The sequence below is a fragment of the Hemitrygon akajei genome, chromosome 3 (genome assembly GCF_048418815.1).
Source record: "Hemitrygon akajei chromosome 3, sHemAka1.3, whole genome shotgun sequence".
Taxonomy (NCBI): Eukaryota; Metazoa; Chordata; class Chondrichthyes; order Myliobatiformes; family Dasyatidae; genus Hemitrygon; species Hemitrygon akajei.
In genome coordinates, this window is record NC_133126.1 from 111,913,053 (window position 1) to 111,929,478 (window position 16,426).

At 39.4% G+C, this 16,426-nt stretch overlaps 2 protein-coding genes across 7 annotated transcripts in view; one reads left to right on the forward strand and one right to left on the reverse strand.

Moving 5' to 3' along the window:
* Positions 1–16,426, forward strand: part of dtymk (deoxythymidylate kinase (thymidylate kinase)) — a 51,074-nt gene that overhangs the window by 17,334 nt on the left and 17,314 nt on the right. The window contains exons 3-6 of one of the 4 annotated variants that reach the window (XM_073040580.1): positions 292–382; positions 4,296–4,493; positions 6,446–6,552; positions 6,904–8,374. In XM_073040580.1, coding sequence (XP_072896681.1) covers positions 292–382; positions 4,296–4,493; positions 6,446–6,552; positions 6,904–6,907 — 400 coding nt within the window. In that variant the 3' untranslated portion in view covers positions 6,908–8,374. Of the gene's footprint in view, positions 1–291; positions 383–4,295; positions 4,494–6,445; positions 8,375–16,426 lie in introns of those variants that run through there. The other 3 variants (XM_073040579.1, XM_073040582.1, XM_073040583.1) reach the window with 3 other exon arrangements.
* atg4b (autophagy related 4B, cysteine peptidase) overlaps positions 12,500–16,426 on the reverse strand; it is a 70,973-nt gene continuing 67,046 nt past the window's right edge. For all 3 annotated transcript variants that reach the window (XM_073040574.1, XM_073040573.1, XM_073040575.1), the window contains 2 exons: positions 15,380–15,467; positions 12,500–14,628 (listed from right to left, as the gene is read on the reverse strand). In XM_073040574.1, the coding sequence (XP_072896675.1) occupies positions 14,555–14,628; positions 15,380–15,467 (162 nt within the window). In that variant the 3' untranslated portion in view covers positions 12,500–14,554. The remainder of the gene's footprint in view (positions 14,629–15,379; positions 15,468–16,426) is intronic.

Consider the following 16,426-nt stretch of genomic DNA (forward strand, 5'->3'; position numbering starts at 1 on the left):
CTCTTTGGAATTGTGTATCACCCTGGGCAGTGAATTTGCCAGTCGTTAGTGGCATCATCCCTGGAGCTACCAAACTTTATGGTGCTGTGGGAGTAGCTTTCTGCACAGTCTATTGCAGTTCATCAAGATATCTGACACCATTAAATGATTTTTCTGAGGCAGTTTCTTTAATGTGTGGTTGGGCAAAATCTTTGGATCTGTTACTGAATTACAAATGTTGGATGTGGGATTTGCCTTGTGTTACAGAAATATGCTTACAGTTATGGCATTTCTCTCCCTTCTATGTTCCAGGTCACAGATTAGAAACAACTTGGAGAAAGGGGTGTCTGTCATTGTCGATAGATATGCTTTCTCTGGAGTTGCATTCACAAGTTCAAAATCAGTAAGTACAATAAAACTGGGTTAATTAGAGTTTTGCCCAGTATTGAAAGAGAATAGTGAATTCATAAAATATCTGAATGAATGAATTTTTTTTATTTTGATCAATACAAACATAACAAAAAGCATCATTTTCAATGATGATTTCATAAGACAAAATAACAACAAAAATGTAGATATTCTTTAAAACAGCCGAAAGGGTGTAGGCTGAAACTACAGCTTACTGTGCTTACCCCTCTTACTTATACAACAACATATTTGGCGTCAATCCTCACATGAAAACAAAAAATTTCATAATCTTTTAACACAAAATCCAATTCCAAGTATCTTTTATTTACATTACTCCCATTCATTTTAAATCATGTATCTTATATTTATTCATTAAATTATTTTTAAATAATTTAAAAAATTTGTTAAGTGTGGTGCATGTTTTTAAAATTCTCACTACAATTGTTCCACAGATTCACCCCTCTGACTGAAATACAATAATTTTTTACATTTGTTCTTATCCTTTGTTAATATCTAAATTTTAAGTGAAATTATATCTGCTTTTCCATGATGCCTTCAATGCCAATATGACTCAATCATTTATATTTAAGATTGAGGTGCCTAATTGTCTTTGAATTTGAAATGAAAACTATCTGTGACAGATATGCCTGTCACCGTGGCTGAGAATTAACAATTGCTTATATAGAAGAGTACAGCTCAAAACGTGCTGATCTTGATGCCAACTTACACTAACTGCCCTCCTTTTGTGTATCTTCCATACTGTTCCATTCCCTTCATATTTATGTGTCTTGCTAAAAGCCTCTTAAACACCATCAAACTGCCCACTTGACACTGTTACCGCTGGTAAGCTCTTCCCGCCACCTGCTGCTCTCTACAATAATAATGAAAATTTGTCCCTCACTTTGCCTTTAAATTCCACAACCCCAACCCCCCCCCCCCCCCAACCTTAAAGGCATGTCCTCTCTGGTTGACATGTCTACTCTTCTACGCTGGAGACTCCACCCTGTTTACACCTCTCATCATTTTCAAATCATCCACCAGTTCTCCCCTCAGCCTCCAACGCTGTAAGGAAAACAACCTAAGTTTGTCAAAAACCTTTATAACTCATACCTTCTAATCCAAGCAGCATCCTGTGAAATTATTTCTGCACCCTCTCCTCATCCTTCCTATGATGGGGTGACCAGAAATGCATTCAATGCTCCAAATGCGGTCTGACTGAAGTTGTATCTAGCTGCAGGATGACCTTCTCACTCTTATACTCAACACCCCTACCAACGAAGGCAAGCCTGACATTATTGTGTATTTAATATTTCAGTAGTATTTAAGTAATATTGTAAATATATTGTATGATTAAGTATTCTTGTTCATTTAAATAATTCATTTTGAATTATATGTAAAATAAGTGAATTGCATATGTCATGACACTACCATGTAGTAAGTGCGTAGTTTGCTTAAAAGTAAAGTAAAAGACAAATCTCTTGGCTCTCTTGTTAAGTAATGCAGGAACATTTAGAACCGCTGTTGACTGAAGAATTCTTTAGGTTTCATAAACTGAATCAAAAGGAAGGGGCGTCCATTTCGGTGCACATGGCTGAATTGAAGAGATTTTCTAAGCATTGTCAGTTCAGTGGGCTTAATGATGCACTGAGAGATCGTTTAGCTTGTGGAATGTTACAAGAAGGGATTCAAAAACGACTCCTAACTGAAGCACAACTTACATTTAAAAGAGCATTTAAGTTGTGGTATCAATGGAAACAGCAGACAGACACAATGGAGTCGGAGTCAGGAATGAAAGTGAGCATGAACAAAATTGCAACATCTAAACAGAAACCTGCCTGGCCCAACAGTTTGTGTTACTGTTGTGGCAGGGGCTCACATACATTGGACCAATGCCGGTTTAAAGGTGAAACTCGAAAAATGCAAGGTCACATACAAAGAAGATGTCGGGCAGACAAAACATAAATGGACTACACAGTGAAGATAAAAAGGCAAGTTGCAGTTTCAAAAAGAGCACTAATGCATGCTGCTGATGAAAAATCTGATAAAAATTAGAGTGACACAGAATTGGGTAGTCTTGAGATTTTAAAAGTAAAAACTAACAGGAGACAAGCAACATGGCTTACACCAGAAGTAACAGCAAATTAATTAAAAAGGAATTGGACACTGGCTTGATAAAAACACGAGAGCATCATTGTGGGGGCATGAGTGGCTTAGACAAATACAATTTAATGGAGATTGTTCAACATTTACATGGCATATCCCCTGTCATCGAGTCAACTGAAAGTGAATTGAGAAAGGTACTGAATGATGCCACAACTGTCTCCATGCCAAACACCATGAACCATTGCCCAACAGAAGATAAACAGGTGTTGGTGCCACCCCCGGTTGGAAAGCATATTGGACCAAGGAAGGACCATGCTGCTCAGAGGAATTATGAAAGTGACGAAAGCAGTGGTCCAACAACAGCAGTTTTTGTTAGCAACGTATCTGCGAAAGCTTCTGATATGTTAATCAGGTGAAATGTGGTGTTTTTAAGCTGGAAAAGTTGCAAGCTTTCAGCTTTTGTGAGTGTAAAGAACCAGAATATACTCTGCCTGCTTTAAGGTTATTGCAAGAACTTCAAGTGCGAGACAAAAGCTACTTGTAAAAGTGGATTGAAAGACCAAAGCCCAGCTGGATGAATGGAAGGCCAAACAAGAAAGGAGTCAATGGAGAGATGAAAACAGGATTTATCAGGTGATGTGGATGAAGAAACCAAGAGGAGAGATCCGATTGTAAAGGAAGCAGTAGAGTACTCCTCTTTCCTCCCCACAGTACAAAGACCTACCAGTTAATGTTAATTTGTCATTGTAAATTGTCCTGTGATAAGGCTAACGTTAAGTAAGTGGGTTGGTAGGCACGTAGCTCATAGGGCCGGTAGGGCCTGTTCCATGTGGTATCTCTAAATAACTAAGTAAGAATCCATTCATTCGCACCTCGGCTGGTGTTACACAGGATGGAAATGGGCCCTTTGAGCTACTTGTCCATGCTAACAGTTGTCTGCATGATCTAGTCCCCTTTTCCTGGGTTTCATCCATATCTTTTTAAACCTTTCCTATCAATGAATCTGTTCAGATGTCTTTTAAACATTGTAATTGTACCCATATCATTCCCCATACCTACAACAATATGTATGGAAAAAGTTGTTCCTTGGCTGCTCTTTAAATTATTCCTCTCACCTTAAACTAATGACCTCTACTTTTAGATTCCCCTATCTTGGGAAAATTCACCTTAAATGTTTCCCTTATAATTTTACTTACCTCTCCAAGGTCACTCCTCGGCCATCTATGGGGCAGAAATGAGGCATGGCATTCTTTTCTCCACCTTTTCCAGCTCAGTGCATTCTTTCTATACCCATGGGCCAGAATTGCTGTCTCATCCATGTCTTTTACAGCTCTAACGTGATGTCCCAACTCTTGTACTCAACGTCCTTACTGATGAGGGGTCTTTGTAATCCTGGGGTCAGATTGAGGCCCATTTTTGCCTTTTACAAAGGTTATTCACTATCTTGTTATAGATCAATATGTTCCAGTTCGATAAGATAGACTGTCTGCACCCTTGTCTCAGCCTGCCTTCTGAGAAACGTGTCTGAACTTTAGCTCATGCAAACCTATTACTATCATACAACAGTGACAAGGCCAAGGTCACTGATCAACCTTGGCTTCCTATCTCTAATGTCCAGCCCTCCAATCCTCTGAGAACTCTGAACTTCAATTCTAGTCTTTTTGTTCCTAAAGTTGGGTTTTGCTGTTAGACCTGTATGGGCAAGCTTCGCCTCTTCACTATTTCTCTTAGCCCCCTGTAAGTCAAACAAAGGTGCTTTATACTTGCTATTCACCTCTGTTGTTTTGAAATGTTTTCCCAAATAGGGTTTCACCTTGGAGTGGTGCAAGCAAGCAGATGTTGGTATTCCAAAACCAGATGTGGTCCTGTTCCTTGATCTTGAACCCTTGGCTGCCATGAAACGTGCAGGCTTTGGTATTGAACGCTATGAAAACCTTGCCTTTCAGGAGATGGTGTATCAGCGGTTTAAAGAACTGATGAAAGATGAGAGTCTAAACTGGAAGGTATGGATATTGTAAATCAAAATGTATGAAGTTTTATAAGGGAAGATTGAGAGCACTATATGTGACTGGAGGGGTTGTAACTGCAGAGCTTCACTGTTGACTTAACAGCAAAAACACTGCGGGGGTCAGAAATAAAAATCTGAAATGCTGGTAATTCTCAACAGGTCTACATGGAGAGAGACAGAGAGAGACACCACTCTGGTCACGTCTAATCTGGGCTTTTCTAGACAATTTTGTTTTATTTGTGCTCTGGTTTTAATGAGATCATGTATGTAGAGGAATGTGGTTCACACCTATGGAAGGACAGAAGATGGTTTTCAGCAGGAGAGTTGCTTATGTTCAACAAAGGCATTGGGAAGGAATTGCATCCCAGCTGTGTATCACTCTTCCACGCTTGTCTGTCTGACAAGTGATTCGTAGTGGTATAGTGCAGAAAGTGTTGGCCCTTTGGACTAACTCATCTATTTTAACCTGTATAGGACAATTCATTTGCCTGCATTTGGCCCATATCCCTCTGAACCTTTCCTATCTGTGTCCTTGTTTCAATGTCTTTCCAATGTTATTTACACCTTTACCAACCTACTTCATATACTCACTCTGTTCTCCCTTCACCTTAAACCTAGTTTTAAACTCCCCTACCATAGCATAAGGATTATGAGTTTAATAAGGATAATCCTATTTATGACTTTAATAAACATATGAACATCTACATGTTCACTCCTCAACCTCTTTTACTCCAGGGAAAACTGTATCAGCCTATCCATTCTCTCCTTGTAACTTGAGCCCTCCAGTCCACACATGGATAGACTGTGCTGAAAGATATGTCTCTCTGAATATGACTGTATAAGTCATTTACTTGTCTAATTTGTGAGCCAACTCCCCCAGTACTGGCACCAATTTCCCTAGATGTTAGTGAGGAGGACTTTGTGTGACTGATTGGGCTGTGTTCCTTTTTTTGTACTTTAGGCCAGAGCCTGGTGGTCGGTTGGGTTTTATTCCTACTGACTTTTCACTGGTTTTGGTACAATTGAGTAGCCTATGATAGTAATTGAGGCAGAAGAGTATCGGACAACACTGCAACTAAAGTTCTGGAAATACTCCGTGGGTTTGCTGCATCTGTGGGGAGAGCAGCTGTAAACACATTTATATCAATACTAACTACAGGATTAGTTAGTGGAGGTGTCTAATGGCAGCATTGAGAAGAGTGCGTGGCCCGGATGGTGGGATGGTTAGTTAGTTATGGTGGAGGCGGATACAATGGAGTCTTTTAATAGACTGCTGAACAGATAAATGGAGCTTAGAAAAATAGAGGGCTATGGGTAACCCTAGGTAATTTCTAAAGTAAATACATGTTCGGTACAGCTTTGTGGGCCGAAGAGCCTGTATTGTGCTGTAGGTTTTCTATGCTTCTATGTTACATTTGTAGTACACAGCCACATTAATGGGATGAAGGCACTTTGATGTGGGATGACGGGCCTTCCTGTGGAATACTAGGAATGCAGATGGGTTTCTGATACTTTGATGGCAGCTTTTTAATTCCATATTTATTTAGCTAACTGAATTCAAATTCCCTTGCTGCCATTGTGAGTGGAACAAGTCTGTAGATCAGTAACCATGTAACTTCGTTATCCAGAATATTTCATTCATTAACTTTTGCCAAAATGAGTACATTAAGTTGTCATTGTACATGGCATTTCATCATATTACAAGATTCATATGATATCAGTTTGTCATCAGTTATTCTTCTGCATTAGGTTCATTGTCCAAACAGTTTGAGAGGTTTTTACATGTGTTCCTTGCCCTTAAAGTCTTTGTGTTGGCTGTAGAGTTTGTCATCTTGCCTCTGATTCTTTTGCTGATCACTTCAAGCCTGCCTCCTCTGATTATTGCAACAAGAAGCAGTCTCTATTTCATTTAACTATTTGAGACACTTTTTAATATTTAAAAAACAGGTGTTGGATGCTTCTCAAAGTATTGACGCCTTGCATCAGGAGATAATATCCAAAGTGGAGAAAACCATAGAGAAAGCTGTGGAGGAGCCAATCGGAGAACTCTGGAAGTAAGATCTCTTCTGCAGCGACAATAAGACATTTGGTTCATGGATATTGTTAGTATTTTCACCATCAAAGTATTGCATCTCCCAGTGCAATCTTGGGCATGTTACTGTGGAAGGATTTAATCCATAATATGGTCATTTTGTTTATAAATAATTAGTTCAGTGAATGTGATAGTCCAGTATCTTTTTCTGTGATGACAAGTCTTCTATTTTGATTTTTCCTCCATTCTCTCCTACCTTTAAACTTGCATTGCATACCACCTCAGTTTCACTTTCCTGATGATGAAAGTGGATTTGGATTGTCAACCAGCTCTCTATCCCAGGGATATGGACTCATTTATTTTTCTATTCCAGATAGTAAATGCAGTAGGAGACAGGAGACTGCAGCTTCTGGAAATCTGGAGCAACACACAAAGGAACTGGAGTGTAGGAACTCATCTATGGAAGGAAATGGACAGTTGACTGGAACCCTTCATCAGCAATGGAAAGGAGCAGGGGAGATGGAAGGTGTAGAGGAGGAGTTCAGAGGGGCGAGGGAGAAAAGCAGGGTTCAGGGGAGGGGAGAGGATTGGAGGGGTTAGGGAAAGTGGAGTGGGAAAGAGCAGGATTCAGAGAAATAAAAGGGATGCTGGGTAGGGGAGGTGGAAGAGGAACAGTAGACCTCAGTGGCAGTGTGAGATGTCAGCCTGGAGGTAGCTGAGGTACAGGCACTACAGTTTCAAACCTAGATTTGGAGTCCTGGCTCAAACATTTGTATGTCCCTCGCTTAAGTTTTGTTTTGTCTTACCCTCTTGACAGTATTATGAATGCTTGCTGGGGTTAAGCCAGTTTGGCCACCTATTAAGCCAAATAATGTTAGTTTTTTGAATCTGCTTTGATGTGCCAATGATTCTGAATTATAGTGTGGAAGTAGAAATTGACAACTGTTTCCAGGATCCTGCTAGAACACATCAAACAACTGGATACTGATCAGTGTATTTCCTTGCTCTGTTACTTCTCAAAAGATCAACTGGGAAAGACTGTAAAGAGATTACACATGACTCAGAATCAGGTTTATTATCACTGGCATGTGACATGAAATTTGTTAACTTAGCAGCAGCAATTCAATGCAATACATAATGAAAAAAATAATATAGTATTATTATTGAAGGGTGTATTCAGCAACAGGAAGATGTTCTGTTCAGACCTAGTCAAAAATACAACATAACCATTCCTGATTTGATTCACCTAATTACAAAATGTTTTGCTTCCAGGCATGGGATTAGAAAATCAGTTTACCAATGCAAAAAACTATTTCTTGTCCTTTATCTGTGGAAATATAGCAACCCATGTGTCAGGGAAGCAGTAGAGTGAAATTCAGTGACACATTTATAATCTTGCCTTACTTGTGACCTTTCTGTCATGTTCAGTCAGCAGCATTTCCTGTGGCGTATCATCTGTTCAGGTGGAAGTGGCACAGTGATGGTTTAGTCCTGACTTCTGCATGCGTGTGGAATTGCATGTTGTCCCTGTGCTTGAGGGTTTCCTCAGTGCTCTGATTTCCTCCAACATACCAAACACATTCCAAAAATTGCCCCTAGTTTGTGTAAGCAAGTGGTAGAATCTGGGTCAAGTTGATGGGAATATAGGGAGAATAAAACGGGATTAGTGTAGGGTGAGTGTAAATTGGTGCATATTCACTCAGTGGACTGGAGGGCCTGTTTCTGTCATGTTTCTCTGAAATAGTTACTGACTAGTTACTTATGTTCCTTGTGTAAATTTCCACATGGTTAAATATTGCATTTTTGTAACAATTAAATTTATCTTAATAAATATTAATAATCAACCAGCGTCACATTACTTAAAGGATGTAAGCACCCATTTGTGTGTGTGTGTGTGTGAAATAGCCGGAGAAAAGATTCCTGTCCATTTCACTTTGTATTCTAGCTGTGACCAACACGTGCTCCATTTTTACTGCGAGCAGAACATTTGTTGCTTACACGTAGAACGGTTCAACTTCAGTATTTTGCTTTCACTGTTCAGCTGTTTGATCATGCCATTGACTTGAGAATTTGAACAAGAATCTTCTATGAGCACTGTAGTCACACTTAGCCAAAGCACACTTGGGAACACATAAGGATAGTTTATCCTATCTGAACCATCTTGTTAATGCCACAAACAGATTGACCTCGCCTTCTTTTGTAATTCCTTGAAATACAGCTGATTAATTAATTGCTAGTCCTCTCTCCAGTATTCAGATAAATGGATTTCTGCACTGCAGTGTTGAAGTCTGCTGAATGTTGGATGCAATTCTGAGGGACCCCTTCTGCACTTTCGTTTACCATCAAAAAGTAGTGTCTCTTATTAGAGTTCAGATCGTTCATAATGTAAATCTAAAGCTAAAAATTATAATATAAAGTTTTAAGTAAATCAAATCAATTTAAATTTTTTGAATGCCTGAGACATTGAGAATCTGCTATTCTCAGATGTTTATCAGAGACAGGCAAAGGGTTTTGCATCAATTCTATGGGTTCCAGCACCTGTGCCACTTTAGTGCAGTGCTGACACTTTGGGACCCATAGAGGTTAATGCCCTAGCTGGGGGTTGGGTTAGCAGGCTCGGTGGGGAGGGGGGAAGAGTCACAGGCAGAAATAAAATAAAAATAAAATAAAAAAATGTCAGAGTGACATCAACTTGAGGTGCACTGAACTCAACACTTTTCAAAGTTTGTACAGTAGTATCCCCTTACGCAATCTTTTCTTTGTACTTTTTGAAAGCATTGTCACCTGTTCTGTACCTTGCATTTGCAACATAGTTGGAGCATGCATTGTTAATGCAAGGACTGCCACTCATGGCCTACACCTCCATTGGTGCTCTCCTGTGCACTGGAAACAGCCAATGAGAAGGGAATTGATAGTCTAGAACAGGGGTGGGCAAACTTTTTGACTTGTGGGCCACAAAGGGTTCTAAAATTTGACAGGGGGGCCGGACCAGGAGCAGATGGACGGAGTGTTTTGGTAATACACCTCATAAGAGAAAATAAAATATCATGGGATATGTAGAAAACATGTGCTTTAATTTCAATTGAAAATGAACAAATGCATTACAACAAAATATCTGTCTTTGAAGTCCCATGGTATTTAGCTATTTATTGTAATGACTTTTAAAACATTGAAAATTAAATGAATAAAATACAGCTTTTTTTAATAGTAACAGTTATTATTTTAAAGCACTGAAAATTCTGTTATCCTTCAAGATATTATCATCATCACTCTCCTGACTGTCTTTATTTCAAAAATGGTAGGAGATGCAGGTCTACTTGTCCTGCTCCTTCTTATTCAATTGTCCCCTGTGCCAAAACTTAACAACGACCAGCAGAAGGACAGAACAGTGACAGCGCGCCAGTATGCGGAGCGCGTTATTTGATCTGGAGCGCATTTTTTATTCTGAGAACGTACGTGCACCTGCGCACTACTCATGTCCATCACTTAACAGAAATGACATGTAACATGTAAGGCTTATTGAAAAAAATATTTTCAAATGCATTTTTTACATAACACAACGAAGAAACTTATTTTTAATTTCAGTGGGAACAGTGTTGTTGGTCTCCCTTTTTAGCCAGCGCATCAAAGTCTGGATTTAGTTTTGTTGTGGCGATTCTCAGGATGGATCTGAGGTGTTAACAAGGTTTATTAATATAATTTCATCAAGTTCTGCGGGCCGGATTAAAAAGCTTAACGGGCCGCATATGGCCCACGGGCCGTAGTTTGCCCATGCCTGGTCTAGAACACAGTGAAGAAGCTTGTCTAACATTGTAACAGGATCATGATTAACTGAGGAATGGCAGATTGAGTTTAGTTCGGAGAAATGTGAGGACAGGACCTGCACAGTAAGTGGTGATGATCTGGGGTGTGTTGTACAACTGGGCAACCAAGGGGTACAAGTACCTAGTTCCCTGAAAGTGGTGATGGGTAGACAGGACAGAGAGGAAGGCATTTGGCATGCTCCCCTTCAGTCAAAATACTGAGTACAGTAGTTGGGACATCGTGTTACCCCTGCACAAGACATTTGCATGCAGTACTCCAAATGTTATTTAAACTAGAGAAAATGTGGAAGTCTTTTAGCATGACTAGAGGCTTGGGTTATAAAGACTTTATTTGCCTAGTGCTCAGGAGGCTGAAGGGTGAATCTTACAAAATAAATTCATTATCGAAGTACGTATATGCCACCATACACTACCCTGAGATTCATCACAGCAGATACGAAGAAACAATACAATTAATGAAAAGCTACACACAAAGACTGACAAACAACCAATGTGCAAAAGAAGACAAACTGCAAATACAAAAAAATCATAAAATACTTAACAGTGAGTCCATAGGTTGTGGAATCAGTTCAGGGCATTCACAATAGAACAGAGGAATACAATAGAATCACACAAAGACTAATAAACAAGACAACAAATTGTGCAAACAAAAAATACGGAGAACATGAGTTGCAGAGTCCTTCAAAGTGAGTCCATTGTTCGTGGAATCAGTTCAGAGTTCAGGTGAGTGGAGTTATCCATGATGGTTCAGGAGCTCGGTGGTTAACTGTTCCACCTTCCCTAGAGTAGGGAGTTCAAAATTAGAGGGGCATGTATCATTACAACCTATAAAAGGCATTGAATAGTTATATGGATTGGGGGGAAAAATATGTATGAGTTGGGCTGAAGGGCTTGTTCCCTTACTGTTATACTATTATTGAAACTTTAAAATAAAACTTTCACAGACTTGATTTATTACAGTGGTTTCTGCTTAGCAGGGCAAACCAGTTCAGCATTTCCATTTATTGATCTAGTTTTATTAATAGGCTAATTTCCCTAGTTAATTATGACAGTCTGTCACTAATGGAAGCTAGCCTGACCCATATCTAGGATATTAGTAGCTATTCTGCTTTGAATACTTTGTTATTACAGGTAACTGCAAATACTGTTAAAACATTAACTATGCAACTGATTGCCCATTTGTCCTTGAACATGTTGGTGCATACAGTAGAGAGATCTCATCACCAATGGTAGTGGATAATGAAACAAAGGGGAATGGCTATATTCAAAAATTTGAACGAAGCCACAGCTCTAACCCAATGAATGTAAGGTCATGGGGGCAGAGTTAGGGAGGAGAGAAAAGACTAGCCCATGAACTAAAGGTTTTATGTTTGGGGCTGCTCTCACACAGCAGAAGTGAGTTGGGAGGGAATCCAGCAGGTTGCAAGTTCGATGCAGATTGAGCAAGAAGATTGGTCTAACTGTAACTGGGACCAGTTAGGAAGGGTGTGAGTGAGAAAATCTTCCTTCAGACAAAACTTCCTACTGCTAAACTTCAAGGTATCAGATATCCACAGTATAACTGTCAAGTCATTCAGGTTCAGTCAGGATATGATGGAAAAATGATGACATGCTAGGGTTGATGTTCAAGGGTCATCATTGATACCCTCTTCATTGTTAGCTCAGAAAAGATGAGATCTATTGTGAGCATCTCAAACTCCACAAAACAGTAACTTCACTTTCCTGACTACAGTTCTTGATACAAAGGTGATGCCAATATTGTAAAATATTTTAATACATCAGGTGCAAAACAATAATGGGCTTTTTAGTCTGGCACTTGTAAGTATATGCTTAGTTTTGTGGAGTTGGGCAGTCTACCAGATCCCACATCACTGGCAATCCTATGATACTTGAAAGGTTATAACATTGTTTCTTGAGAAAGCAGGGCTTCTTACAGTTACTGCTTTTGTTTTGAGCGAGGTAAAATATTGTGAATGGTAATAGCCAGTCAGTTTCATTAAAGGCAACAACAGTGCTGCTTGTGTAAAATTTGCACCTGCACTGATCCTGCGGGTTTCCCCAGGGGGCTCTTGCTTGCTCCCATGTCCCATTGGTAAGTTAATTGGCTACTGTAAACTGCCTGCAGCGTGTAACTGAAAGGTAGATGGGAAATTGGGACAACTCCGAAGAAAGAAGTTAATTAAACTACTATGTGAGGTTGCAGTCTCTTCACATCAACCAAAACAAATAATCTTTTCAGCCATTATTACATTATAAACAATTTATTTAGATATTACAGTTCAGCAGTCCACTTAATCAGCCTCTTTAAATAGGTGCTATTTGAACAAGGTTAAGAGTAAACATCAGTGTGCTGGTAATCTGGCTCTTTCACCTTCAATATACCATCCTTTTCACTGAAGACCAAGGTCACACCTCTTAACCATCTCCTGTATTAAAACATGTTGGCATCCTCCTAAACAAAACCATGAGACCTCTATGACAGTTTTCAATCATCGGCCAATAGCTCAGGACTGCCTGAAGAATTTGCCTCAAGTTGTTGACGTCCCACCACTTGGTCAATGACATGTACCTTCATTACATTACAATACACACATTGCTTGATTGCTTGTGTACATTGAATTACTAAAAAAAAACAGTAGTTATGAAGATGTTAGTAACTTCATACAATTAAGAGCTCAACTTGTATTAATTATATGGAGTGGTTAATTGATATTTCTTGAGTTTAGTGCAAACCTACTTCTATAAATTGTTATGTTTTACTGTGCCTACTATTCAGCATCAAACAATCTCAGCTTTAAAGAAATTGTTTTGGTATAGATGGGGAGAAGTGTCAAACTGGACCATTCTGTCATCCAAGGGTACTGCAGGAATTCGGGATCTGAGATATAAAGTATATTCAATACATATATACCTCAAGCTGCTGATTAAAAGTATTCAATTCGTACAGCGTCTTTGTGATCTAATGTCCCAAATCACTAGTCAGCCATTGAAGTTTCGGATCTCTTTTAATACTGATAAATACAGGATAAATCTGCAAACAAGTAAAGTTCCAACAAGGGAGTTTGATCATGATCAGATTACCCATTTTAGTGTTGGTTACAGGACAATTTGGGGGACAATGTTTCTGCTCTTGTTAAATTATCCAGAGAGGTAATTTAGATCCAATGTAGAATGCCAGATAGGGCCTCTACAACATCTCATTACAGAGATGGTACCTCTAATATTGTATATGCTCTATCAGAATGTGAGCCTGGCCTTTTTGTGCTCATGCTTTGGAGTGAGACTTGTATCTACAGCTTTCTCTCAGGCAACTGTGTTGCTCAGAGGTGTAACTGGTACCTTACTTAAGTATTTCCTTTGAAGGATTCATGAGTCACGTGGTCCCCATATTCAGATCTCAAACTGATTCTAGGATCAGTGAGGTCATCACTAAGTTGTTCCGTGTCTCCAAAACCTGTCCAAAATCCGAAAACTGAGCACAAGTGATGTTATTGTACAGCACAACTTTTCTTTCTCATTAAACATAACAAAGTCTATGTACTTCAAACCTTTTGATTGGGGCTGAGGGTAGCAAAGATAGTTGGTCCAACCTTTCTAAGAGAAAACAAATATCTCCAATATAAAGAACGTAATCAAATTCACTCCTTTAACAAGAAACACTTGCATACCTGTACCACAATTCTCAGTGTAACCTAAGCAAACTGCTGATTTGATTCAGCTTGGAGAGAGATGGTTTAAAATAGATTCCTGATGTGACAGAATCCAAGCTGTCTGCAATCTCACTACCTTTTATTTTATATTGCTGCCTTAAATCCAACTGGAAGCCATTCTGTCGCTGCAGGACTGCTGAAGAACAAGCTGCTGGATAAAACCGCAGGAACTTTCAATTTATGTCGTCCAAATACGCTGCTAAAGTACAACAAAAAAACCTGTTGCTGAAGTGGATGGTAAATATGATGTGCTGATAAAGCAGAGAGGCAGGTTTGCATTTAATCATCAAATAGTCTGCAGGGTGATCTGAGCTAGCTCACAGATGAGGAATATTTCTTCTCAGTAGCGACCAGTACAGTACGCACCATCCGAGAATCCCGGTGCACTGATGACGATGTGAATTCATGAAACCTGTGCCAATTTACTGCTTCTTCAGAATATTGGCAGCATGAGAATCACCAACACTTTGCTTTCAAAGCTTAATTCCTATTATAATGAGAGGATCTCAAAGTCTTCATCTTCAGAATCAAAGAACCGTTCCAGCCTTTCAGAATCTGTAAAGTCTGGGGAGGAAATGACAGACAGTGGTTAGTTTAAACATCCAATTCACAAACTAACAAAGATTCAAGATTGTTTATTTTCATGAGTGTAAAGGAGAAAGTAATGATTGTTACTCTGGATCCGATGCAGCATAAAAAACAGTAACCATAAAGAACACAATAAAAAAATCTATGAATATAAAACTACAATGTACAAGTTAACTTATACACATAGACTGACAGTATGCACTGAAAATAATGGTAGATGATGTGTATGTAATGGCAGTGGGGCTGGCTAATGGGTGGAGGTGTTGATCAGCCTGATGGAAAGTATGTTTTTGAATTTAGTAGCCCCAGTATGGATGCTGTGTAGCCTCTTCCCTGATGGGAGTGGGACAAACGATCCACTGCCATGGTGGGTGTACCCTTTCTGATATTGCTGGCTGTTTCCTGGTACATATGTCTGATGTGTGTAGACTGGTGCCTGTGATGCATTGGGCAGTTTTAACTCCCCATTCTAGAGCCCTCCTGTCCACCACAGTGAAGTTTTTGTACCACAGTGATACAGCATGTTAGGCATTGATGTGCATACACCAATGAGAGTCTTCAGCCTTCTCAGAAAATAGAGGCATTGGTGAGCTTTCTCGACTGTGGAGGATGTTGTTCTAGGACCATGAGAGGTTGTACGAGATGTGCCCTCCCAGAGTTGAAATTTATATATGATACAACTAATATTAATAATGAAAGTAATAATTCAATGAGAATAGTTTGTTACCAGGCGTAAGACAGTGGACATCAGGGAAACGAGTGTTCTGGTGATCCATCAGCTCAAACATTGGTAGGGCATCTTTCTCTTGTGAAATCTGTAGAGAGATAAGAGAGTTGTGATACTGAGCAGAGTTCTACCAGTGTCAATTACACAATCTGGGAATGAGTGGTACAAAGTACTAGCTGGGTGAGGAGGACTGAACTCTCAGCATTGCAGATGTAGAACATGTAGTGAAAATTAAGGACAGTTGTTTTTAAGGTTTTCAATGAAAGATAGGTTGTGCATCCCTAAAATAATGCAAACAAAAACTTTCAAGAGGCTCTGAATACAAAATCAATGAACAATTAAACCTTTCAGCCAGAAAGAAACCAAACATTGCAGCATTGTATTTGGTGGCTGACTGGCCAGTGAATCAAAGTCAGAACTAGGTTTAATATCACAGGCATATGTTCTAAAATTTGTTGTTTCACAGCAGTAGCTCAGTGCAATATATTAAAAACACAATAAATTACAGTAAGTATATCTAAAAATTTAAATGCTACAAAAAGAAAGCAGAAAAAAATAGGCAGTGTTAATGGGTTGGTTCACTGTCCATTCAGGAACCAGATGGTAGAAGAGAAAAAGCTATTCCTAAAAAATGATGAGTGCATGTCTTCAGGCTCCTGTACCTCCTCCCTGATGGCAGCAATGAGAAGAGGGCAAGTCCTAAGTGATGGGTGCACTTTATGACATAGGCCATCTTTTTGCGGCATCACCTTTTGAAGATGTCCTTGATGCCAGGGAAGCTTGTGCCCATGATGAATCTGCAATCTTCTGCAGCTTTTCTGATCCTGTGCAGTAGCCCTTCTATACCAGACAGTGATGCAACCAGTTAGAATGCTCTCCATGGTACATCTGTAGAAATTTGCGAGAGTTTTTGTTGACACACCAAATCTGCTCAAACTCCTAATGAATAACCACTGTCATGCCTTGTTTGTAATTGCATCAATACGTTGGGCCCAGGATAGATCTTCGGCGATGTTGACACTAAAGAACTTGAGATGGCTCACCCTT